Genomic DNA, 26,617 nt, shown 5'->3' with positions numbered 1-26,617 from the left:
ACCCAGTAGGCTTCCTTGGACGACTCATGGGCATTCGTCATCTTCCTCCGAGATAAGTTCTCCCAGAAGCTACAAGGCTCCCTGCATTCAAAAAGGAAGGAACACCCATAGAGAAACAGGCTCCCCACACCCCTCACCCCCATGCCCGGTCCACCTTGTGCCTCTGAAGACCTCCTCTTCCAGCCTGGCCCAGCTCAGCAGGCCTCACAGTGTCCCACCCACCCCCAACCCCCCCAAGCGGAATGGACTTCCCCTTCCTCGTGGCCCGGGCCCACCGTAGCTTTCTAAATTCACAATTCTGCCGTTTTTGTTGAGATTTAACTTGCAGTATGTGAGTTTTGACAACTCCAAAACATGTCTGTCAGGTATTTGCAGTTATGTGCAATCAAGGTAGAACAGACTTTGTGTCCCCTCCCCCCAATTTCTGCATACTCTTGTAGCCACGGCCTCCCTTCACCCCCAGCTTCTGGTGACCAGCGATCTGATTTCTTCCTGATGTTTTGCCTTTGCAAGAATATGCAGACGGAATCTTAAATATGTCGCCTTTTCAGTCTGGCTTCATTCACTCAGCATAAAGCATTGTGTGTACCTGCGGTTTGTTCCTTTTCATTACTGAGCACCCATAACTTTTTATCCGTCCGACTGCGTGGACCTCGGTGTCCTGTTCTGATACCAGGATAGTTTTCCGTCTCCTTGGTGCACAGCCAGCTCCAAAGGCTGGGCTGGGCCTTGCTTGCCTCTCTATCCCCAGCCCACACACAGTAGGCACGTGACAGAGTGTGGGGCCAGGGCAATTGTGCCCTGGCAGTGACAAGTCCCTCGCCAGCAGGGCCGAGTGTCTGCCTGGGCTGCAGAGGTGCTGCCCAGCCTGGGTGCCAGCTCGCTCCAGGGCCCCGGTCAGGCTGTGTTGGTGGGGACTGGGTGGACTGGCCTCTTATAAGCCACTCCCACCCTCAGTTTGGTGTCTGTGGTGGGCGGGTGCCAGCACTCGGAGCAGAGCTTTGGTGGGTTCTGGATCCCCTGACTCGCTGGGGCTCCGTGTCATGAATCCTGGGAGTGTGTGTAGGATCGTCCCTGTCCTGTTCCTCCTGGTCTGGAGAAGCCCTCTTTGGGCCTTGTTTTCACTGAGTCACAGCTGCCCTGGTTTGTTAGTTAAAAATAGGCTGGGCCTGTCCGCCCTGTGACAGGCCCTCCTTATCCAGGCTGACGCTGGAATGCTTATGTAAATATTTGGAGGAGCCCGAGGTTGGTGACCATGTCTATTCCAGGATCTTTTATTGGCTCCTGGAGCGCAAGGGGAAGATGGCGCTGGGAGAGTGAGGGCCAGCCCGTCCCTCCGGGTAGCGGCACGTTGTTTGGGAGGTGGCTGAAGTTCAGGGGGCTTCCCAGAAGCCAGTAGAAGCAGTTGGTCACTTGCTGTAGGGACGGTGGCTCAGCTGTAACACCCCAGAGTGTGAAATCAGACTGACCAGTGTTGTTCAGACCACAGCTCCACTCCTTGCTGGCCTGTGTCTTAGGTTACACGACTCCTCCGAATGCCGGTTTCTCTTTGTGCCCAACACCCTGCTGGGGTGACTGTGGGACTTTAAGTGGTCACGTGGGCCCAGTCCACAGTTGGCCCTCGTTCAGTGGTGGCTGCTACTTTGGACACCTCCAGTCTTGCCAACTGCCTTGCCAGCAAACATTCCAACCTTTCATGGGACCTGTGAGGAAAGACTTAGAGGTTCTGGAAAAAGGACATGGGAGTGTCCAGATGCACGTCCAGGCCTCGTTCAGTGCTGCTCTTGTCTCCTCTCTTTGCTGGGTTCATCCACCACAGTGTCCTTAAATCACTCCAGCAGCTGCCCAAACAGGGCTGGTAACTCAGGACTCCGCAGCCGCCAGAGGACAGTAACCAAGCTTAAAATAGAAGTGTCCCTTAACTGGTTCCAAGGGCTGAACGGCTCTGGATGAAAGGCCTGGGGGTGCCTGCTCACCCAGGCAGAGCCGGGCTCTGGGCACCTGGAGCTGCAGGCCTCCCCCAGGGGAGCCGCCGCCCCCAGAGCCTGCCAGGCTTTCCTTGGTCCAGGAGCCGTGAGGGTATGTGTCCTCAGTCTCTCCCACTGTCCCCGAGCTGTCCTCAGAGGAAGCCAGCCTAGGGAGGACGTGGTGGGGTGGGGGTGGGGGGGGTAGGGGTCTGGTATTAGCAGGCCAGCGGACTGGGAGGGGTTGGATTAGTTCTGGCCTCAGGTACGGGGGAGGCACTGGGAGGCATTTTTAAAGGTGGAAAGCGAGGCGGTGCTATCTCAGGGCAGATTAGGAGGAGAACTCACAAAAGAATGGACCGCACTATTTGGTTGATCTTGTTTCTCGTTAAGGCTCAAATGAGGTCATTTAGTTTGAATATACGTGTGTCAGAAGCCAACCAGGGAAGGCCCACACAGCGCAAGGCCCACACAGAAAGGTCAGGCCCTTCCCGTTGCAGGAAGATGCCCAGATGGGGCAGCTTTGTGCCCAGAGCAGCACTGCTCTCCCGTCTTACACTGGGTCTGTGACTGCTGCTTCCATGCTTCTTCCTCCCTCGTGCAGGTGCCACCATGGAATCTGACTTCTGTTGACCAGGCCCCGGGCAGGAGGTGCGCCACCAAGACAGGCAGCCTTCAGCCAGTCGCCATGGCTTCCAGCAGCGCAGAGGGCCAGCTCCAGAGGATCATCCGCGATTTGCAAGGTACAGTTAAGGCCGCCTGGCAGGCTGGGTTCGGTGTGGAGGGAGCTGTGACTGCTTTTGCTGTTGCCAGTTGAAGCTCAGCCCTTTCACCCGTGTGCACACCGGGGGTAACTGGAGCCCTTGGGACACATCGTACTGAAATATTCGGGGCTTAGGTATCCACTCTGTAAGGCTGGGAGAGCGTGCTGGGCACTAGAAAGACACTTTGTAAACAAGATCAAACCCTCCTTTCTGGGTCTGGGTCTGATGTGTGTGTGTGTGTTTTCTTGGCTGAATCGCGAGCCCCTGGGCTCTGGCGGAGTTGGGGAGGATGACTCTCCTTCCCTCCGAGCAGGAAGACCAGATACCAGTCTTTCTTGTTTCACTGCTCACCTACTTGTGGGCGGACCGCCTGTTCTGGACGAACTCCACTGTGGGCCCGCTGCCTCCCGGACATCCCCCAGTGCAGCCCTGCCCGGTGACGGAGGCCCCGCGTGGACCCCTCCCTGGATAGAGGCGCGGCGGGCAGGGTGCGTGTGAGGGGCAGGGGGGCCGCTTTCTCTGCCGGCTGCAGTCTAGGACCCGCGTTCTGCTTTTGCAGTGACGATCTGATAAGTCTCTTTGGAGCTCCAGCACATTTGCTACGACAGTGCAGCTCCCCGCTTCCTCCTCGTCACAGAGACCCTCCAGACAGACTGATGGCCCAGGTTCCTGACTGCTGGGACGCAGCAGTGACCAGTGCAGTCTCTTCTGCCCAGGGCCTACAGGCCGTGACACGGCCCTCATTCTGAAGGTCACAGCTGATGAGATAAAAATCCCTTTCTCAGTTTTATCTCCTATTTCTGTAGCTCTCTGGGCCTCTAATAGCTAATAATTACATGGCATTTCATACACGCCAGGCACTGTCTTACACGTGTCTTATGGATAATCACTGAGTGAGTCCTCATGTTTAATTCGATGAGGTAGGAATCACCTTTAGTCCCACTTTGCAGGTATGGAAACAGACTCAGAGAGCTTCAGTGACTTGCCCAAAGTCACACATCCCATCGGGCAGAGCCTAGTTTGCACACACACCTGGTTCCAGAGTCTGCTCTTAACCACACCAGTCTCCTTCGAGCTAAAATATTGGGTGCTTTTTAAAAAATCTACACACGTGCGCGCACACGCAGAGAAAGTGGAATGCCAGTCTCTGCAACTGACCTTGAGAGCTTTCTCCACAACGGCTTCTCTGTTCCGTCTCTGGTTCAGGACTTGGAACTCCTCAGAGGGAGGAAGAGAGGGGCCCTGGTACAGCTAGTCCCGGGAGGAGGACGGGCATCAGCATTTGTTCGGCTGCCCTTTTCCACCCCATGTTCTGGCTGCTCCTGGTGGTCCCCGACGTCCCAAGGCCATCTCAATGTCCTACATCCAGCCCACGGAGCACTTCAGTGGAAATTCTTAAAAGGCACCACATTCTCAATACCCTTTCTTTTCGTCTGTTGGCAGCTATCTTAAGTGTCCAACAAATCGCCGGCATCTGTCGGGAGAGCAGGCGTCCTTGACTGAGGTGTCCTGGTGCAGTGCCCAGCCCTCACACCGTGCAGGGCAGCCCACTGGTCCTGGGGACGGTGGTTCCTCAGGCTGGGGGTCGGCTTGTGGCTCTGCCTTTGAACCCTGAAACATGTCAAACAGGCCCCCCCCCCCCCGCGCGCCCCCCCCCCCCCCCCCCCAGTGCTTGCAGAGTGAGCCTGTCCTGCCTCCAATGCTCCGGCTCGGTGGGCAACTCCCTGTCCAGAAGTTTCATGACCACAGCAGAACGAATTCATTCAGGACACAGTATTTTGTCTGGAGGGATGGGAGGTGGCTAATCTCTCTGGAGGAGAAGAGTCTAGAACTTCCCTCTCCCGTGCCTTTTATTGAGGAGGGGATTCGGGAGATACAGGGTCAAGACTTATGAATCATCAACAAACTCTCAGACACTTGGATTACAGTTGACAGTTACTGATTGCAGACATCAATATAGAGAACACGGTGACCCGTCTTGTGTCAGGGTCTGTTAAACATCCTGACGCCATGCTGGCATTAGGTACAAGGTTCCATACATTCCTTGCTAGAGATCGTGTATAGTTAACTGAGAGATAAGAAAAGCAGAGCAAGCTCTAAGGCATAAAACGCATTCTTTAAGCCCAATTCCCATGGGAACCCTCTGAGTGGCCTTCGGTCCTGTCTGCCTCACAGCATTTTAGTTTTCTGCTGAGACTTAAAGGCCTACCTGAGGGGCCTTGCCCTGGCTCACGGCTTGGGGTACAATTCCTGAAACCACAAGGAGCGGTCCCCCACATCTCCCTTTTTTGTTTTTTATGATGCTTATAGTAGAAAGGCCTATAAAGCTTGCTGCTTGCTTTTCTCGAATACAGTCATGGGAAAACAGCTTGCAGACACATCAGCGTACACAGAGTATAACAATGACCAATAAATATCCAGCTGCTCCTGTTATTCATATACGTAAATTTAGTTTTTGAAACCGATTTTTAGGGTTAAGCCATTAAAGGTTATTATTTAGGGTTTGAAACACCTTTTGTTCAGTAAGCTGCTTAGTGTCCATAAGCTGTTGATGGAGTTCAAATTGTAGCCAATCAATCTGGCCTTTCAGGCTGGTAGAAAAGGCATCCCGTAGATGATGGTGTATGTCAGCCAAGAATGCTGACTAGAGTTCCATTTTAATGGGGTGACACGTAGTCTTGAGAATCCAGGATTGCAGGTGAGCTATTGTCGGGTGACCAGGACATTTTGTCTTTTTCCTAGCTGCAGTATGGCCAATTCTGTGGCTGAGAGTCGGGCCAGGATTTCCTGATCAATACGGGTCTGCAATAGGACATCATAGGCACCAGTCTGTTATTTAGCCAGCAGCTGTTCAGGGCCTTGAGTCTTCCAGGTCTTCAGGAAGACTTGGTCCCCTGGTTGGAGTGGGTGTAGGGGCTTGTCAGGCTGAGAGATAAACCTGCAATTACCAAACTTGTGCAAATTGGTTAATTTACATAATAACTTACAAACTAGACTTTGAGTCTGTAAGACTGTGGAGACACCCAATCACAGAGCCTTTGTTGGGTTAATAGCATTTTTGATGATACAAACCTAGGACTTTGTGCCTGTAAAGCAGAGACAAGCCTATTTCTATAAATAAGGGGTTAACAGTGGCAGCTATTCCCTGCGAGGGAGCTGGGAGTGGATAGTGCCCCCCACCCCACCCCTGCTTTGGGGCTAAAGAAAGAGAAACTTTTATTTTTGGTGATTACTGCATTCCTTTAAATTGCTTAAAAGTGGGCTGTTTTCATTATTCAGCGACCTTGACAACTTTCACAGAAGCTAGAGAAGGCAGGGGAGATAGCAAGCTTGGCCCTTGGCCCAGCTTATTCCCGGGACTGCTGCTTCTAGGTCTAAAATTTACAGTGTTTCAAAGACTTATATGCTTGCATTTTCTTCTTATTACTTTTTCACTTCCATTTTCATTTTTGAATGACCCCCTCGAATGTCCTTTCTTCCCACGGCACACAAGACCTGGTTCCTTTTTTCCTTCTTGACCTCCTTCACAATCCTTCACCCCCTTAATTCCTTCTTTTTCTTTCCTTTTCCCTCGCTTTATTTTTTTCCCTTCCCTCCCCTTACACAATCCTTCTTCAACTTGCACAGGCTATGTATGACTTCCTCGAACTTTCTGCAACATACATAATTCTTTTGACCCAACATTCTATGAGAAACATAATAAATTCCTTAAAACTTAAGCTCAATTAGGTTTCTAAACATTTGACTTAGGGAGTATATTATGAAATAATATTTGAAAAGTCACCTGGGGGTGGAGAGAAACGCTGTAAGCTTACAACATTTAAGCTGATTTTCTTTTAGCCAGATTTAGAGGCAGAAATGATTAAGGCTTCCTTAAGACAGTTTTTCATAGGAAATAATAAGGGCATCATCACAATTTTGAAAAATTGTAAGTGTAGATTGCTAAATTAGTTAGATTCTTTGGGAAGGACTCCACACTCCCCCTTTTTTGTTTTTTAAGAAGATTTTTTAAGTCATGCTCCATAAACATGAGCTGTTTTTATTATTTTATTTTTTATTTATTTGTTTTTAGAGAGAAGGGAAAGGAGAAAGAGAGGGAGAGAAACATCAATGTGTGGTTGCCTCTCACACCCCCAACTGGGGACCTGACGTGCAACCAAGTCATGTGCCCTGACTGGGAATCGAACCAGCGACACCTGGTTCGCAGGCCGACGCTCAATCCACTGAGCCACACCAGCCAGGGTTGTTTTTAAAGAAGATTTTGTTGGGCCTGTGTCAGCCAGTGGAGGAGGCAAGAGTTATTATGGTGGCTTTCCAGGATCCCAGAGGGGAGGGGCCGGTGGAGCTGATCGGTGGGCAGGGATTGTAACACTCCGCATATTCCCTCTGCCTTCCCCTCTCCTGTTTCCATTGCGGCTGCAGCGTCTTTTGAGCCTGAGTTTTTTCCTTACTTTCCCATTTGTTTTTCTGAGGCTGCAGCGCTCTAAGCCATGGCAGTATGCAGCTTTAAGAAGTTGGAGCAAGTGAAAGTAAATTTCCTGCTCCTTTGGATAACCCTGATCCTATTCCTTCATAGGTCGTGGGTCCTTTTTGTTGATTTTGGTTTCATCCCTCTCCTCTGCCTTTTGACAGTGGACGAGAGGAGATGGAAGCAAAACCAAAACCCCCACCAAAGAGTGTGGATGAAAGAAGAAAGATCCTCCCTCCCCTGTATTAACCACACAGGCAGCTTTTTCCAGAAAGAGCTTGGGGGCTGCTATCCCTTACTATGGGCAGAGGCGCCGAAATTCCCGTCCGTTCAGTGTAGTTGTAGTTGTGGTTAGGCTCTTGGCCCTGCAGCCGTTTCAGGTGTTAATTTATCTGAGTGTCCCTGTTCGGGCGCCAGAGGAGGCTGTCCTGCCTCCAGCGCCCTCGCTCGGTGGGCAACTTCCTGTCCAGCAGAGGTTTTATGACCACAGCAGAACAAATTTATCCAGGACACTATGGATGGGATGGGAAGTGGCTAATCTCTCTAGAGGAGAAGAGCCCAGAACTTCCATTTCCCGTGCCTTTTATTGAGGAGGGGATTTGGGAGATACAGGGTCAAAACTTATGAATCATCAATAAACTTTCAGATGTTTGGGTTACAGTTGACAGTTACTGATTACAGATATCAATGTAGAGAATACAGTGACCCGTCTATGTCAGGGTCTATTAAACATCTTGATGCCACACTGGCATTAAGTACAAGGTTCCATACATTCCTTGCTAGAGATTGTGTATAGTTAACTGAGAGATAAGAAAAGCAGAGCAAGCTCCAAAGCATAATACGGATTCTTTAAGTCCAATTCCCATGGGAACCCTCTGAGTGGCCTTCAGTCCTGTCTGCTGCAAAGCCTTTTGATTTTCTGCTGAGACTTTAAGGCTTCCCGGGGGGGCCTGGCTCATGGCTTGTGCTACAATTTCTGAAACCACAAGGAGCAGTCCCCCACAGCGGAACACACGTGTAATTCGTGGAACACCAAGATATCCACAAGTAATGCTTCAGGGTTATCAGAGATTGGTGCTAAAATCTTGATATTTCTTTGAAAGAGAAAGACTTTCAGAATTTCAGGAGTTCCCCGATCAGGTTGTGAGCGTTAACCCAGCCTGAGGGTGGAGAAGGAAGGCTGTGCGTCTTCACCCTCCCCCCAACCCGGCTCTCAATGCCAGCCACAGCCTACACTTCCGCTAGGGCACAACTGGGCACCAGTCACTTATAAGCATCTGCTCCAAGAACTGTTTTTGCTGTTAGCTGAACTTTGCCGCCGCTCAGGCTCAGCACCGGGCAGACCTGCTCTTTAGCCGTGGTGCTTGAGAGCAGGGCCTGGGCGCCTTTTCTTTGGAGACTTGTTAGAGAAGGAGGTACAGCAGTCCCTCTCTATATCGCGGTTCACTGTATCGCGGGATTTTTAAAAATATTATATTTAATTGTTTGTTGCGGATTTTTCGCTATATCGCAGGATTTTGTGGTACTGTATACATATGTTGTTAAAGTTACATAGGTTTAAGAGTGTAGAATATGTTTAAGAACATACGTAGTGTTTATAAAAGTGTGGGAAACGTTAATAAGGGACTGAGAATGGTTTATAAGTAGTGTGGGGAGGGTTTATAAAGCCTTAATATATATATGAATACAAAAATAAATGTAAGGTTCCTACTTTGCATTTTCACCTATCGCAGCGGGGGGCGGGGGAGGGGTTCTAGAACATAATACCCATGATAAGTGAGGGAATACTGTAGTTTTGCCCAGCATGTTCCAGTTGTCTCAGCTGGGGACATTTTTCTAAGGTCCAAACCAGACCCAGCTTCTCATAGCCTCTATGCCTCATAGCAGAGGCTGTAAGTGAGGGTCCAAGGTGGTTTTCCCCTTTGTCTGCCCAGGGAGGTCAATGATCTTAGAAGTTAAGAGGTGCACCCTGGGGTAGGAAAGCCCCTGAGGAAGCCAGAGAGCCCGTATAGAGTTCTACATTGCACTTACTCTTTGTCACATTTTCACAGCTCTGAATGTGGGGTCATCTTAAAATCAACTGCATCCTAGATTTGTTGAAATAAGGCAATTCTTCCCTCACGGTGCTGTATTAAATGAGAAAGACTTGCAAAGGCCTGGCCCCTAACAGGTACTCAGCAGAAGCAGGTCCTGTTGTTGTCATCCTTGGAATTGTTACCCTTGGTATTATTTACACCTTCGGGGTCCTCCTGAAGCCTGCACGCCCCTGTACTGAGCAGGAGGGTGATAGTGAAGATCCACGGGAAACATGGCCAGATTGAAGGACGAGGCTTTCTGAAAGCCGGTAGTAGGGCGCTGCTGAATGATTCACCTGCACAGCAAACCTCTGTGGACCAAACCTGGGTGTATATTAGAGGCCTACGTGGTGGGCCTGCAGGGATGGCCCAGAAATGTGCCCACCGGTGAGCTGTAGCAAAGTACTGGGCCTTCCGGACACCTTAGGGCACCGACGTGGCCCTACATGCCGTGGAGGTGGACACAGCACTGCACGTTTCCGGTGCGCTATGCCCTCGTGGACCACGCCCTCCTCATGCTTCCCGGGGTTCTCTGCTCTCCTCTCTGAGGTCGGTCTTCATCTGGTTACATGTTCCCATTTGTTGTCTTAAAGATGCTGTGACGGAACTAAGCAAAGAATTCAAGGACGCAGGGGAGCCCATCACAGACGACAGCACCAGCCTGCATAAGTTTTCTTACAAACTTGAGTATCTCCTTCAGGTAAGTGACTCCTGTAACGTGTTGGTTTCTGCTCTCTTGTCTTTGTTTCACTCACGGTGACTCATGAGCATCCAGGATGTGGTCCAGAAAGCTCAATGGAGCCATCCGGCTGCCCTGGTTAGACCGAAGGTCGGAGTGGTCCCCACTGAGAGCGCGGGCTTCCACATGCCATTCTCTGAGGAATCAGAATGTTGCCCTTTCGGACGACTTTGGGACTCCAGAACATTCTTTAGAGATTGAGGTCAACTTAAGGCAGGTAACAAGGTCCCTGCATAGCAGATCTTAACTTCGGGGCAGTCACATCCCCTTCCGAAAGTCTGCTGAAAGCTCCGGAATTTCTCCCCCAGCAGATGTGCATACGTGTACACAGTCAGCTCAACACGTTTTCCAGGAGCCCGTGGGCCCTCTGAAGGTGATACAGAGGCCTGCTTTGGAGCCTCGCTGCTCAAGGTGTGGCCCTAGACCGGCAGTATCAGCACCACCTGGGAACATGTTAGAGATGTGTGCCTGGTTCCCACTCTGACCCGGCCCCTCCGGGTCAGGACCTGAGGTCAGCCCAGGAATTTTTCGTCTAACACACTCACAGCATAATGTTGTGTGTGCTGCTTTCAAGGGCACAGATCTAGGAAGCTCAGCACATGTGGAAAAATACAGGCAACTACAACAGGAAGGAAGCATGGACCACAGTGTTGACAGAAGTTAGTCTTAGGGTGATGGTATTAGGCATTATAGCTTTTCCTTTTCCGTTTTTTTTGGTGGGGGGGGATGAAAAGGGGTTCTATCTAAAATCCCTAATAGTATATGCATGTGTTCTGTAGTCAGAAAAGGATGCTGTAAAGTGTTATGTCATAGAAAGATATCCCGATAAACTTGGAACACCATTAGTTTGCAGTGTCTCCCCCCCCCCCCACCAGGTACACAGGACGAGAGCCCGCTGGAGGAAACCCCCAGGCGTGTTGAAGGGCCCACTGTCACATGCCTTTTCAGCTGCTCTGTCTTATACTGTGAAGTTATTTATGGGCTTTTTTCCCCCCTTATGCGAAATGTAGCCTGTTTTCGTTTTGTATTTGAAATGACTCATAGCCGACACTGACTTGACTTTATTTGTATATATATTAAAACATTGACACTTGAGTAACTGGGATAAAATGCCACTACTGTAACTCATTTCCCTAAGTTGAGACGTAGGTAACACTCTTCATGTCGCCCTTAAGACTTTCCACTTGTATTTTCTTTATCATAAGTTGTTACATATTTTTATCAAAGTTGTTAATAGGAACTTTGGTGGTCTTCCACCCAACTCTTTGCACAGAGGTCCCTTCAAGAGATAAATCTTTTTTTTGGTGGGGGGGGGGGTTGAAGGGGCACTGTTATTCCCAAATCTTACTAGTTGTGTGACCTCGAGCTAGTTACTTAACCTCTCCTAGCTCAGTTTCCTTATCTGTCAATGGGGGGTTAAAACACCTTCCTTTGACAGTGAATAAAAATCATGCCAGTGAAGAGCCTTACCCAATGCCAGGCACCTAAGGAGCTGTTGTTATTAGTATGTATCCCTCAGTGGGATACACGGCAGTGGGTTTGGACCACTGATCTCTCTCCCTTTCCTCACCCAGTTCGATCAGAAAGAGAAGGCCACCCTCCTGGGCAGCAGGAAGGACTACTGGGATTACTTCTGCGCCTGCCTGGCCAAGGTGAAAGGAGCCAACGATGGGATCCGATTCGTCAAGTCCATTTCGGAGGTGAGCAGAATAGCCAGGGCCCCCCCCCCCCGTCTTCCCCTCACCTGCCTGAAGCGTCCCTGGCAGAGCCCTTTGCTGCAAGTAAGGAAGTGGTGTTCACGGTGGCAAAGAAGTGAAGACACCCAGCCCAGGTGCATTCCGTGCCCACGTTAGCTCAGGGAAGCGATGTCTGAGTGCTCAGCCAGCCAGGAATGGCTCAGTCCCGGCTCTGCCATTAGGCCGCGACCCACACGTTAGCTAACGGGGTGGGCTGTTCACGCTGCAGTCTGCCCATGGCGTCCCTCAGAGCTCTACAGCCTTTAAAAAAGAAAATCAATTTCTTAGGCAGAATTCTTAATGTTTGCTAGGCTGCTTTTCCTACAGTTTTTCCAGAAAACTTGGATTTGAAATGAAGAGAGTAATGTGAGATTTTAAGAGATGTTAGAACGCTGGTGTGCTAAGCAGCTTCCCGCATTACATGCGGAGCCCCTAGAGCAGAATGCCCCGGCTTGGCTCTTTTACAAAACTCTAGAACAATCTCTTTCTGCCTCTCCCCGACCTCCCACTCCCTAGTCCACCTGGGAGTAAAGAACTTTACACATTAGGGAGCAAGTGACCCCCTAGGTGGACAGGAGGCCTAAAAGGTTTGGACATTTCATTTCTTCAGTACCTTGTCTGTACGTTTAAAGACACTTTCAAGTCCGCAGACACGCTCCTTGGCTGGCCTCCTGCAAAGACCACAGAGTCAGGCGCTCTGGGAAGAGTTTCTTCCCGACCCTGGAGCCACATGGGTTTCTTCTTTTAGAGAGTGACCGTTAGATGGGCTGACATCAAGGGCTGGGCATTTTCCACCAGCTGCACCCTCTGACAGCTGAGATAATGAGGCAGGATCCTGACTCGGAGGGGTTTGCTCTGCCAATTTCTTGACTGTCCATGGAGCGCAGACAGGTCTCGTGAGATCTTGCCTGGTGGGACGCCCAGGCCCACGGTGCAGAGCGGGTTTTCAGGCGCCGTTACACTGGAGGGGTGCTCATGGTTGCCCTCCTCTCCGAGCTCCTGGGGGCTCTCACTGCCACTCACGTCTCTTCCACCGCTCGCAGCAGTGAAAGCGTTTGAGCTCATGACTTCCACCAGCTGAAGCTCATCCTCTTTATTCTTTTCTCACTGCAGTCAGACCTGTCAGGGCCAGAGAAACTCTTCTGGAGGCAAGAGCATCCCCTGCTTGCACAGACGTTGCTGGGGTTTGGGTGGCTGGCATAGGCTCTGCTTCCCGCGGGGCCCAGTTGTCCCCTCTGTTGAAGACTCTGCTCTCTGGGGCACCGTTGGGCGGAACGGCTTGGGATGGCACTGGGCAGGATGGGCTGCTGGAGCCTCGGGTCAGCTTGACTCAGTAACCAAGTGCCATCCAGGCCCACAAGCCAGGAGAGGAAAGTTAATGGATGAGAAGCGTTGCTGGGCCCCTTAAGCCCCTTTGGGGTGGAGGCACCATGTGGGCTGGAGCAGCACAGGGGTGCCATCGGCCGCTCCTAAAGGTTCGCAGCGGGCTCACCCTGGGCTACTACGTGTGTTTCACCCCGTGGAGCAGGAGCAGAACCGGGGCGGCCAGCCTGGCGTCGGGTGCCTTGCAGACTGCCTGTCCTGTGCTGCCGCTGTATCGCTTCCCAGTATCGTGCATGTGAGCTCTGATGGGCTGCCAAGAGGTTTCAGGAATTAGGTAATGAAAGCGGACCCACGATCTCAAAAAATAGAAAGTAAAAAAGACTGTTCTGTATTTTCATTTGTGGTGCAAAGGAACTGTGCTGTTCTCTTTGCCGAGAGATATTGAAAAAGACCTCCTAAAATAAACAGCTCCTTTGCCCTGTGTAAAATAAATTCAGTTAGTAGGCCTGATTAAAAATAGAGACTCGGGTTTTCCACTAAAAAGTTAAATATTCTAAATGCTGTTACAGTGGCCATTTTGCTGAGCCGCTCTTGGGAGTTCACAGACCTAGACTGTTCGGTGAAGTTCTTCCTTGGTTCCACGGGGCCGTGCATGGGTGTGCAAAGTTCGTGCAGCACCAGGCTTCGCTTCACTGCCCGGCTCTGCTGTCCTCGGCTCCCCGAGTGCCCTGGTAGTCCCCCCTGGACACTTGGTTCGCACCTCGCTCATCAGTGACAAAACTGTTTGGACATGGGGTGTCATCGAGATTCCCCTGGGCGTCTGTGGGGACCGACTACCTGCAGACGTGCCAGCTGGACTTCACAGAGCCGGAGGCCAGGCTGCCACCCACCTCATTTCCAGGCACCTTGACTTTACCCCAAACCCACAGAGCTCACATGGAAATACGTCTTACAGCCTTTTCAGCGTTTGGGGTTTCACACCTTTTTATTTTTTAAACTACTGCGTGCTGTGGTATCATTTCCTTGAGCTGGCAGTAAAGTCGTATAGCTCTGATTAAATGCTTCTTCATCTTCTTGGGCTGAAATATGGGCCATGTGAATCCTGATTTACAAACTGGTCTCCCGTGCCTTCTGTGGCTGTCCCCTTGGTCCCATCCATCTCAGTGGCTGTGTCTGTGGCTGGCAGAGTTTCTGACCAGCGTACCCCATCTTCATCACAGCAAGTGCCTGTGTTTGGCATGGTAGGGAGAGGTTTCAAGGACAGGCCTGCGCTGGAGCCTCCATCCGCCTCAGACTTCCTGAAATAGAACTGTGCTCGTTTTGTCGCCACCCTGCTGTGACTGGGCTGCCTAGAGAGCCCCCCACCCCACTCTCACCCCCGGGCACCTTCTGACTAAATGCAGTGGCCTGGTATAGCTGAAGACAAATCCCACCAGGAAAGTTGACAGATACATGGATTTTACCAATGGTTTCATGAGGACACAGAAGAGGCAGTTCTTCATCCTTGAAAACTTCCTTAAAGTCCCCCTTACACACCTCTGCCCTTTGTCCCCTTATCTCCCCCTCCACACAGACCCCAACCAAGCCCCTTGGGCCTCACCCCTGCGTCTCCTCCCAGCACCCTCCAAAGAGCCCACATCAGCCACACTGAGCCCAGCTCCTGCTAAAGCTCAGTCCTGGCGTGAGAAGCCCTTTGTTCACCTCCGAGTTTTATTCTAAGTATTCCAAATCGAGTCATGTAGTTTCTTCCCCTCTCTGCCTCCAAACCCAGAGAAGCTGACGGGGTAGAGGAGGGTCAGGAACATTCCAGTGGAATCACAGGTGTTGGAGAGCCTCCGGTGAACATCCCTCTCTTGGCATGTTTGCTGGAGTCTGTAGCTTACCCTTGGATGGGAGCCTGAAAGAAGCTGACCCACTTCGGGCCTGGCTCTCAGGGGTGACCTTCTCAGATGTTTCGTGTCCTTTGGGGGAAGCCAGTGTGGAGGTAGAACTGGGTGAAGTTTTCTTCCCTGTCCTGTGCAGGCCATCCATGAGGCCGGGTGCCCACACAGACGTAGGCTAACAGTTCTTCATTTCTCTGGGATCTTCCTCTTCCAGCTCCGAACGTCGCTGGGAAAAGGAAGAGCATTTATCCGCTACTCCTTGGTGCACCAGCGGCTGGCAGACACCTTACAGCAGTGCTTCATGAACACCAAAGTGACCAGGTACACACAGGACAGTGCTGGGTGGCCCCCGGGCACTTGCAGGTGAACTAAAGTCATAATGACACCTGCAGCTGCGGTGCCGCTCTGTGACACACCCTGGCACAAGCAGAGCCATCCAGACTTGTCATCCTCTCTCCCCCTCCCAGCCACAGTTCTTGACACACGGGGGCCAGGTGGCCCTGAGTGTTCACAGGTGAGAAATGAGGCTTGGCACGGCGCTCAGCGCCTTCCTCTGGGACCCCCGATGCTGAGTCTGAGTCGTAAGGCAGGAGCTTGGGCCCAGCTCGCCTAACCCGCATTGCCAAGTCATCGTCCCCGGGGCCCGGCCTGTCCTTGGTGCTGGCACTGGTGCGTGGACACAGCCTCTGGTCACCAGGGGTTGTGGCCTTGGCCTGTCAGCAGAATCACCTGTGGGGTTTTTAACCACTGAGCCTGGTCCTCCCTGAGGTCACTCAGACACACGGAGTACCTGCCAGCGTGTCTGGGTCCTGGGAGGTGATGGGCGACCAGTTTGGGAGTCTTGGTGCCACTAGTGATGAAGGCAGGAGCAGGGGACTGAGCGTGTAAAGCAAGTGGGGAGAAGGGGTCAGGCCAGGAGCTGCAGGTCAGGCACCTCTTGGGGTGGCCCAGCACCCTTTCCAGCTCTGGTCTCCCCTCTCCCTAGGGAGCATTCCTCCAGTTAATCAAATAAGGCACGTATGCATTTTTTTACAAAGAACTCTTGGGGGAAAATATTTTGTTTCATTTTGTCGCTTCTAAGATTGATTTGCATAAAGGCGTATTTCTCACTCACGTGACATGTGATGGGCTTTGTGAATTCATGTGAGCTGAGAGAACCCATTTGATTTGTAGGTTATTTTATTCTAGAAGAAGTTGGTGAAAGCCATCATGAACAGCCTGGCTTCCCCTGTACCGCAGTTCACAGGCATCAGCCAGGGAGCTCCTTAAGCCCCTCAGTGTGTCCTGTTCAGTTCTTCCTGCTCACGGGCAGTGAAACAACCCTCAGATCTTGTTCTTTGTCTTCCAAATTCGTGGCGAGACAGAAATTAGCAGTGAGTTCGATGTCCTGTATTGACTCCTCCAGAAAGAACAGGGGATGGGGTTATTTATCTCTCACAAAGGAAGCTTTCTTTCCCCGGCAGCTGCCCTTCCGTGGCAGGTAATTGAGATGTAAGGTTTCTCAGCTCCTTTTGGGGAAATAGCTACAATAGAAATACTAAATGCGTGAGAATCTAGTTCATCCCAGTGCCGCTGGTCTGCGAGCTCTGGGCTCCTGTGGTGAGAGCCAGACGGAGGCGGGGGTGTCTGCGTCCTTGGTTTTGCAGCCTGAGTTAGAACGAGACGAGGGATACGGGGCAGAGGGCTGGTGAGCTCCACGCTTCCCCGACCCACGCGCGCCTTCTAACCCTGCCTCGTTGTCCCCCTGCAGTGACTGGTACTATGAAAGGAGCCCCTTCCTGAAGCCCAGGCTGAGCTCCGACATCGTGGGCCAGCTCTACGAGCTCACTGATGTCCAGTTTGACCTGGCGTCCCGGGGCTACGACCTGGACGCTGCCTGGCCCACGTTTACCAGGTATTTTGAAGAATTGCTTGGTTTAAAGAGACGGGAGGGATGTTTGAAGTTTTGAAGATTGCCACCGGCCCGCTCAACACACTTCTGTTTGCTCAGTAAATGCGTAAATCTTTGCAACTCTTCGGCCCATTAATTTTACCGGCTTTGTTGAATTGTGACTCACAGTCACCTCCGGGGCTCCGGCCTCCAGCTGACCCCACGGCCTGGGTGGCATGAGTCTGTGGAAGTGCATTTGCAAAACCCAAAGTTTCTAAAGGTGTTACGGGACTTGGAGTGAAAGTCTGAGGAGGAGAGGGTGGGCTTTGCCCCGCTTGTGTTCTTAGGGCATTATCATGGGGGCCTTCTTCCAGGCAGTAAGAGAGGGGGTGAAAGTGACAGCCCCTTCGTGTGAAGGGTGCTGGGAAGTTTCCTCTTTACGCCTGGATGGCACTCAGCACGTCATCCCGCAGCACCTGACACCACCCTGGTGGGGAGGGGGGAGGACACAAGCTCAGGGAGGGGAGGCTCCCCGGAGTCACACAGCCGGCGGCCAGCAGGGTCGGGGCGCCAGCCTCCAGTCCGGCAGTCTTTGTTTGACTTCCTGTTAGTAAGGCTTTTAAATTTTCAGTTTTCGTATTTTATATTAGGACGTACTTTTTTTAAAAAAAAACAAGGTTTTCTTTTTTCTTTTTTAAGATTTTATTTACTTATTTTTAGAGAGAGGGGAAGGGAGGGAGAAAGAAGAGGGAGAGAAACATCAATGTGTGGTTGCCTCTCACATGCCCGCAACTGGGGACCCGGCCCACAACCCAGGCGTGCACCCTGACCAGGAATCGAACCAGCGACCTTTCCGTTCACAGGATGACGCCCAATCTACTGAGCCACGGCAGTCAGGGCTGCAGTTCCATAAAATGTAGAGCAGGGGCAGCAACTGGGGCCCACCGGGCGGTGTGTGACAACCGTAGAGTCTGAGGCTGCTTTCACGCTACAGTTGGCAGAGTTGAGTTGTGACAGAGACCATAAGGCTGGCAAGCCCCAAATGTTTGCCTCGGGCCCTTTCCAGCAACAGATTGCCGAAGACCGGTGGCGTGGAGTGTTCTGTTGTGTGAATGAACCCGTTTGTCTGCTGCCCTAGTGGTACAGAGATAAGCTGGTTGCACCCTCTCACCATTGCAGGCAGAGCTGCCAGGAACTCCCCGTGTGTCTCCTGTGCACGTGTGTGTGTGGCTGTCTGAGGGTAGATCCTGGGAAGTGGAATCGCTGGGTTGTGGAGACCAATAGTTTTAAAAGGCAGCGCTTGTAGGTCAGGGAGAAGATTCTGCTTTAAGTAAAAAGGCATCCAGTCTGCACTGTTCCTCCGGACGGGAGTCGTCCTACAGATCTAGGCTGTCAGGGAGGACGCTCTGCACTGCGGGAAGGGCCCCACACCGGCACGGCAAGTGCAGCCTCCTGCGCTTGAAGCAGGTCTGGGACGCGGTGACCGTAAGCCCCTCAGCACGACGCGACCTTTATTTACTAGGTCGGCTGTGCCTTTTTCCTCCCTAGCAGACCGACGGTGCCAAGGCACTGAAAGTTAGGGAAAATTTAAACCCAAAATTGGGAAATATCATGTTCACTTGATTCTTTATTAACACTGGGAGGAAAGCCATCCTGTTTAAACTTTAGCAATGGAGTCCATTTGCTACAGACCAATGTAAGGGTGCCCTTTGGTGGAAACTGTTGCCTTCTGCCTTTTGTCAGACACTTTGTCTGGCAGGTAAACCCCACCCGCCCGCCTCTGGTTTTCGTGTGTGTGTGTTTCCTGCTCTGATCCAGATGTGTCTGTTCTGTGGCCCTGCAGGAGGACACTGGCCCCCGGCTCTTCCGCCTACATGTGGAAGCCCCCCAGCCGAAGCTCCAGCATAAGCAGCTTGGTGAGCAGCTACCTGCAGGTAATGGCAGTTTCCTCACTACAGGGTCAGGCAGGGCATGTCCTTCCCTTCACAGGCCAGGGCGATGTTCTCCGACACCTGTGCTTCCAGCCAGAGCAAATATAAACCCTCAGTTATCCCCATTGTTTTCTAGGGTGCAGGTTTTTGTAACCAAATAGAACCTGGGCCTCTTCCAAAGTAAATTCTTTTCAAAGCTTTAAAAGTATTTGAAAAGAAACAGTTGAACACGGTGGCTAAAAGCGACAAGAGTCAGATCCCAACTGTCACCTACCAACTGGGTGCCCCTGGGAGGGTGACGGACCCTCCGGAAGCTTCAGCTCTCTCCCCCACTCAGAGGGAGCACGAAATTGCTGGAGCTGATCAGGGGGTTGTGGGGATTGAACAAGGGAGCCCACGAGCCGTGTGTCAGGGCCTGGCGCATCAGTGCTGATTAATTAGTGGGTCGGGTTAAGTTTCTCCATTTTGTTAGACATGTGAGTGTATCATAGCTGTATATAGTTTTGTGGGAAAAAACACTGAAGTTAATCAGCAAAACAATAAAAACAATCAAGCAGCATTAAGAGTAGAACAATGACTGCCCTTTTACCCTATTTTGTGGTTTAAATCACAACAGGAGTTGTGGGTATGGTGTGGTGGCAAATAGTAGTTTAAGTATAACTTGAGTTATTGAAGAGCCAACATCCATTGTGTTCCTGAAGCTACGGGAGGCTCAGCGGCACCTGCGAGCTGTGAGTCTCAGGGGAGCTCATGCGTGGCATCGGGTCTTGAGGACCTGCTGCTGGCAGGCGCTGTGAGCAAAGGGGTTCTCTTTGAATAGCCAGGTGGACTAACTTTAGGTCATGTAATTGCTCTGTTTTCCCCTCTGCTCTCATTAAATGCCAGAGCTTTTCCAAATAACCATGTAGTTTGATCCCAAAGCCACTTGCTCTTTGTTTTTCCTCCCCAGACTCAGGAAATGGCCTCCAGCTTTGACCTGAACAGCCCCATGAACAACGAGGCGCTGGAGGGCTTTGATGAGATGCGGGTGGAGCTGGACCAGCTGGAGGTGCGGGAGAAGCAGCTGCAGGAGCGCATACAGCACCTGGACAGAGAGAACCAGGAGCTGAGGGCAGCGGTCAGGTCGCAGAGAGAGGAGCTGCAGGTGGAGAGGGAGAGGGGCCGCGCTGCGGACCAGGACAGCGATCGCCTCACCTGCATGAAGGCCGAGCTCCAGAAGCAGCGGGAGATCGCCCAGGCCACACAGAACACCGTGCAGGAGCTGCGGAAGTGCCTGCAGGCCCTGGAGCTGGGCGCCGCAGAGAAGGGGGACGAGGGCTACCGCTCGGCCCTGCCGCAGCTGGGGCCCACGCTGCAGCTCCTGGCGCAGGAGCTCGAGGCTACCCGGGACTCGCTGGACCGGAGGAACCAGCTTTTGGCTAACGTTCCAGACCCACCGGGCGCGGCTGGGCAGAAGGCCGACGTGGCACCGGACAGGAACAGGCAGCAAGAGCTCAACCCTAGTGCCTCGGCCCGGGAGATCCAGGAACTGGGGGAGAAGCTTCGGGCTCTCGAACGGGAGAGCGCCAAGGCCCAGGAGCTCAACAGGCAGCAGAGCGCCCAGCTGGAGCTGATGGCCAGCGAGCTGCAGCAGAAGGAGGAGGCCCAGGCCAGCCTGGAGGGCGCCGCGCAGGAGGTGGCCTCGCTCCAGGAGGAGCTGGGCGGGAAGAAGAAGGAGGCCACCCAGCTCCGGCGGCAGCTGCAGGAGGCACTGGCCCACATGAGCTGCATGGAGGAAGAGCTCGCGGAGGTGAGGCAGGAGGAGAAGCGGCACCGGCAGGAGAAGGAGCTGCTGCAGCGCGAGGCCAGGTCCCTGGTGTGGCAGCTGCAGCTCCTGGAGACGCAGCTGGCGCAGGTGAGCCAGCACGTGAGTGACCTGGAGGAGCAGAAGAAGCAGCTCATCCAAGACAAAGACCACCTCAGCGAGAAGGTGGGGGCGCTGGAGCGGCTCGCGGGGCAGCCAGGCCCGCCTGTGGCAGGTGAGAGCAGTGGGGCTCGGACCCCGCAGGAGGGACCCGAGGTGCAGGGCAGCCCCCAGGAGGCGGAGCTGCTGCAGGCCAACAGGGAGCTGGAGAAGGAACTGCAGAGCGTGGCAGCACGCAACCAGCTCCTGGAGCGCAAGCTGCAGGCCCTGCAGGCCGACTACCAGGCACTGCAGCAGCGGGAGGCAGCCATCCAGGGCTCCTTGGCTTCCCTGAAGTCCAAGCAAGCCAGCATCCGGTACATGGGCAACCAGATGGAGGCCAGCCTCCTGGCTGTGAAGAAGGCCAAGGAAACCATGAGGGCCCTCGTGGCAGAGAAGGAGGCCGCCCTGCGGGGCAAGGAGGCCGAGTGCCAGCAGCTGCGGGAGCAGGTGGAGCAGGGCCGGCAGCTGGCAGAGACCCGGGACCAGGAGCTCAGGGCTTTGGAGAGCCGGTGCCAGCAGCAGACCCAGCTGATTGAAACCCTCACAGCAGAAAAAGGCCAAGGGGGGCTCAGCCCATCTCAAGAACACACATCCCAGGAGGTAGCTGCCCAGCTGGCCCTGTCTCAGGCGCAGCTGGAGGGCCATCGACGGGAGGCTCAGCGAGTGCAGGCCGAGGTGGTGGACCTCCAGGACAAGCTCCAGGCAGCCCTGGGAGAGCGGGAGATGCTGCAGAGCCAGCTGAGCGTGGCCGAGGCGGCTCTGCAGGAGCACAGGGTCCTGGTGCAGCAACTGAAGGAGCAGAACGAAGCCCTCAACAGGGCCCATGTCCAGGAGCTGCTGCGGTGCTCAGCGCAGGAAGTGGGGGCGCTGCAGGAGGAGAGGGCCCACGAGGCCCACCTGAGGATGGAAGAGGTCCACGCCCTGCGGGAGGAGCTGTCCCAGGCCGAATGCACCTCCCAGGAAGCCCAGCTGGAACACGCCGAGCTGCAGGAGCAGCTGCACCAGGCCAACACGGACACCGCCGAGCTCGGCGTCCAGGTCTGCGCGCTGACCGCGGAGAAAGAGCGCATGGAGGGTGTCCTGGCTCACGCCGCCCAGGAGCTCCAGGATGCCAAAGAGGCGGCCTCCAGGGAGCGAGAGGGCCTGCAACGCCAGGTGGCAGGGCTGCAGCGAGAGAAGGAGAGCTTGCAGGAGAAGCTGAAGGTCGCCGAGGACACAGCCGGCTTGCTGCCTGGCCTGCAGGACCAGCTCGCCCAAGCCACGCAGCAGGCCCAGAGCCTCCGGGAGGCTGCACGCCAGGAGCTCGACACCCTCAAGTTCCAGATGAGCACCGAGATCATGGACTACCAGAGTAAACTGAAGGTAATCCTGACCTCGACCCTCCGCGACCCCCGTCTCCTGCTGCAGGACCTGGTCGGTGTATGAGGGTATAGATGCACCTTCAGCCCTGTGGCCCCGGAGGGCCCAGGCAAACATGCTCCTGTTCCGCCGTCAGCATTCTGTCTGCTGCAGCATGCCGGGGGCGTGACGCTGGGGAGTGGTGCCTCAGCCCAGAGTCTAAAATCAGGGCCATTCATTGCAAGTTTGGCCCACACAGAATATTTTTTACAATTAATCGTCAACATTGAAAGAGCAGAATGTTTACGAAGTCAGTTTGGGTGCTGTTGAAATCTTGAGAGATCTTAAAGCCTGTGCCCTCATCCCCATGTGACAGCGGTCAGCGGGACTGGGTGGGGGCTGCCCACACTGAAGGGGACAGGCATCCTCTGGTATTTTCCTTGCGGTCCTTTGTGTACTTGCCCCGCTGTTTTGGGCATGTGAGTTGGAGACCCCTGCTGTGGCCTCTAGAACCTGCTGCAGAATGCCAGCAGTTCCCGGCTGTCCCGGGCCCTCCCTCTGGCCTGCCTGTCCCCTCAGGTGCCATTCTGGTAGCAGGTGACTTCAGGGGGGAAAAGAGAGAGGTAGCTTGTTTTTACCCATTTGGGGGTTACGGCTGAGGGCATCTCAGAGCAAGGACCCCACTTCTGTGACCCCTTTCTTGTCCTCTCCAGGCCGCCAGTGAAGAGTGCAGGAGCCTCAGGGGCCAGTTCGAGGAGCAAGGCTGGCAGCTGCAGGCCGCCAAGGAGGCGGTGGGGAAGCTGGAGGTAGGCCTGGCCCAGGGGCGCGCGCTTCTGGGAGCCCTGATCCGCAGCTGGCCGCCTGGGTCGGGGAGGCCGGTGCAGTGGCCACTGCCTGGTCCTTTCCACTCCCAGTGTGTGCACCTGGCGCGGGGAGCGGGGTGCGGGGGGGCCATCTGGTGTGGTTTTCACGGGACCACTGAAGGGCTCCCTATAGGACCTCCTCCCAATTCCTGAGCTGAAGCGTGCACCAGTTCACTTTTGCAGACACCCTGAGTTTTGTGTCTTGGTCCCTTTGCACTCCCTCCCCACTGGCTGGACCTGTCAGATGTGACTCTCACGCGGCCTTGGAGTCCTCCTTAGTCATCTCTGCAGACAGTCTCTAGGCCAGAGATTCTGAACTGAGCGGGAGCAGGGGCGGCGCTAAAACCACAGCCTTCAGCGGCTTCTCCAGCTGCACCCTGCTCCCTGCCTCCCACCTCCACTCCCACCCTGGAGAACCCGACACCTGCCGCCCCTCCGGCCACCACAATCGGTTGCAGTTGCTACTTGAGGGACAGAACTCCCAGTTGGAGCGGGTCACACTCCACAAATAGAGAACAAAGGTTCTCGGCCTCTTGAGCTTAAACACAAACAAACAAAAGCCCCTCCAGCTGGAAGTGACCCGGCCAGATGGGTGGAGAGCACAGCAGTCACTTTATGGCGCCTGGCACTCGCTTTTGCAAGCTGAGCGTCCTCTCCGTGGTGTCCCGTGCCAGGCTGCCCAGGCAGACATGGGGGAGCAACTGAGCCGCAGCAGCAAGCACCTCGCGGAGTGCCAGGCCGCCGTGCTGAAGAAGGACGAGGAGGGGGCCGCCCTGCGCGACAGCTTGGACAGGTTAGTTCCAGTCCTTCCACGCAGCCGGGGGTAGTCTTCAGGGAACGGGGTGTTGGGCACAGTCATTTAGAAAGTCAGCCAACTCATACCAAGTCCAAGAAGTCCTAGTTCAAGAGAAACCGCAGACTCAGAAAGTGCTGGTGCCGGAAGCGCTGCACAGAGAACCTGCAGGCCGCCCGCCGCAGCCCCGCTCCTGGTTCCACTTCCTCGTCTCTTGCCGGGCGGACTTCAGTTCAGTAATAGCGTGTTTTGGAAAAACTAACAGGAAGTAAAAGTTGGGATGTGATAAGGGTAACAATAACAGCAAACACAAAAAAATGCCTAAAATGGAGCAGGCACCGTTTTAAAATTCTTTACAACTGGTTGCCCCTTTAATCCTCTCAACGGTCTGGTGGGGATGGTATCGTCTATCCGCGTCTGTGTCTTGTTGAGGAGGAACGAGGCTCAGAAGAGCTGAGGTGCCCTCCCAGGGTCAGGCAGTGTGTTGGTGATGGTCGTGGGACTGGACCAGACCATTAGGTTCCAGAGTGTTTTCTCAACAAGTACCGGAAAGAGATACAGACAGGTGGTTTTGTGTTCTGTCTGACTGTAGCGTACTGGGTCTGTGTGTGTGTGTGTGTGTGTGTGTGTGTGTGTGTGTGTATGTGTGTGTGTGTTCCTGCTATGCATACGACGCGAGGTACTGTGTGTGTGTGTGTGTGCGCCTGCTATGCGTACGACGCGAGGTAGTGTGTGTGTGTGTGTGTGTGTGTGTGCCTGCTATGCGTACGACGCGAGGTACTGGGGTGTGTGTGTGTTCTTGCTATGCATACGACGCGAGGTACTGGGGGTGTGTGTGTGTGTGTGTGTGTGCCTGCTATGCATACGACGGGAGGTACTGGGTGTGTGTGTGTGTGTGTGTTCCTGCTATGCATACAACGTGAGCTCTTCCTCATTTCCACTGTGGTAGGTGTGGAATCTCCCCAGCTCGTCCTGAGGGTGAGTCAGTATGTGTGCCATGGGTCCCAGACCAGCTTCTGTGCCTGCAGCCTCTGGCGCTGGGTCTGTGGAGAGCACATCACACTGTCACCCTTTCATCGTGACTTTTTTAACCCTACACTGTGGGCCTGCGTGTGGCCAGCCCCCAGGCCTCCCTGAGCCCCCTTGTCTTCAGGCTTCAGGCTTCGGGGCCACTGGGAATCATGAGCACAAGCCCACCATCGGGTGATGGGGCCAGGCTAGTCCTGCCGGGGCCTGATTAAAACAGGTTTAGCGGGAGGTGCTGGGACCGAGTTGCTTGTGTGCATCCCACCAAGGCAGGCACCCCGAATCGTGACAAGGGTTTCACTTTCCTACCCACCCCCCCTTGAGGCCTGGGCCCAGCCCAGCGAGAGATCCAGAGCATGTTGCGGTGTTACGTGGCCTGGATGTGCACTTTTTCTCATCTGACTTCCTGGCTGCTACTAGCCAGGTCACACTCACATGACAGTTTACATAGAACTTCCTAAGTTGGCGATGTATTTTTTTTTTTTTTTAAATGCTGTAACAGTGGTTATTTGTGAGATCTCAGAGCCATTGTTTTTAGCTGCTCAGAGTTGCATAATCCTTATGTCCACGACTGGGTTTTGTGTTATCCATTGTGTGACTGAACCGTGGCAGTGTGTGTGTGTGTGTCCCCGGGACATCAGATTGGGGGACAGTGTCTAATAAAGAGCCTCCTGACAACATTCCACTGGGTGAGATGCAAATATGCCTGTGTTTCCTGGAGCTTTTACAAGCATCTTGCTGGGCCCTGGGCCTTCTTGAGTCCTTGGAAAGCCACTGCCTTAGGGGACAGCCGAGCTGAAGGTGGGGTGGGCAGGGGCTGGAGGGACAGCATCCTCTGCTGGGCGCTCACGTAGCATCGCTGGCCGTGCAGATGGAGTGCCCACTGTGTGCCCAGCCTGTCGTCACAGACACACGGGAGGCTCCTCCCAGTGGTCACCTCCAGGGAGCAGTGCCCCTTTGCCCTTCCTGTCCTGACTCCTGTTCCTCTTGGAGATACCCTCCTCACTAGCACCTGAGCCTTGCCCTACGGGCTCCTCTCATAACCTCGGTGCCTGCGCAAAATTCACCTCAACCTGGGGTGCTCCGAGTGACCTGAGGGTACCTGTTTTCCCAGAATGCCCCTTGTAGCTGGTGTGGGGCGGAGGGTGAAGAGTTTGGGTGTGTCAGGGGGGTCTTCAGGGCTAGGGAAGTGCATCAACTGTGAGCAGGTAATGCCGCGGGCTGCCTTCTCTGTGAAGGGGGAAAGGCGGGGAGAGCAGTGGGACCCCTCATTAGGGGCCCGGTGACCCCAGAGGCACAGGGGAAGCGAGAAGGAGCAGGGAAACAGGAAAACTCGCTTCTCCTCCTCCAGGACCCAGAAGGAACTTGAAAAGGCCACAACAAAAATCCAGGAGTATTGCAACAAACTCTGCCAGGAGGTGACAAACCGGGAGAAGAATGACCAGAAGCTGCTGGCTGACCTGGATGACCTAACTAAAACCAAGAGGTACCTGGAAGAACGGCTGATAGAGCTGCTCAGGTGAGCGCAGGGGCAAAACTGGTGGCTGGGGTTTCCCACAAGCTTGGTTTTCCTTTCAAGAAATGCAACTGCAGTGATCCCCCACTTATCGCAGGTATTACGTCCTAGACCCCCTGCGACAGGTGAAAATCCGCGAAGTAGGAACCTTACATTTATTTTAGTATTTATATATATTTTAGGGCTTTATAAACCCTTCCCACACACTTATAAACCGTTCCCACTCCCTTATTAACCTTTCCACACTTTTATAAACACTACTTATGTTCTTAAACATATTCTACACTCTTAAACCGGGTCTGCTGCATGGGCAACAGCAGACCCTCCATATCACCCTGCCCAGGCTCTGTAGCTTCAGCTTCACTGGAGAGGACACTCCAGCG

The 26,617-nt window shown here is 53.6% G+C and overlaps 1 protein-coding gene across 1 annotated transcript in view; it reads left to right on the top strand.

Moving 5' to 3' along the window:
• FYCO1 (FYVE and coiled-coil domain autophagy adaptor 1) overlaps window positions 1–26,617 on the top strand; it is a 68,021-nt gene that overhangs the window by 6,265 nt on the left and 35,139 nt on the right. Inside the window, exons 2-11 of the mRNA XM_090284630.1 lie at window positions 2,569–2,707; window positions 9,865–9,971; window positions 11,585–11,710; window positions 15,167–15,273; window positions 16,703–16,846; window positions 18,666–18,756; window positions 19,703–22,060; window positions 22,750–22,842; window positions 23,574–23,692; window positions 26,070–26,237. Coding sequence (XP_090140756.1) covers window positions 2,653–2,707; window positions 9,865–9,971; window positions 11,585–11,710; window positions 15,167–15,273; window positions 16,703–16,846; window positions 18,666–18,756; window positions 19,703–22,060; window positions 22,750–22,842; window positions 23,574–23,692; window positions 26,070–26,237 — 3,368 coding nt within the window. The 5' untranslated portion in view covers window positions 2,569–2,652. The remainder of the gene's footprint in view (window positions 1–2,568; window positions 2,708–9,864; window positions 9,972–11,584; window positions 11,711–15,166; window positions 15,274–16,702; window positions 16,847–18,665; window positions 18,757–19,702; window positions 22,061–22,749; window positions 22,843–23,573; window positions 23,693–26,069; window positions 26,238–26,617) is intronic.

The sequence above is a fragment of the Furipterus horrens genome, unplaced genomic scaffold (genome assembly GCF_987537825.1).
Source record: "Furipterus horrens unplaced genomic scaffold, mFurHor1.1.pri manual_scaffold_7, whole genome shotgun sequence".
Classification (NCBI taxonomy): domain Eukaryota; kingdom Metazoa; phylum Chordata; class Mammalia; order Chiroptera; family Furipteridae; genus Furipterus; species Furipterus horrens.
This window is presented reverse-complemented; position numbering and strand designations above follow the sequence as displayed.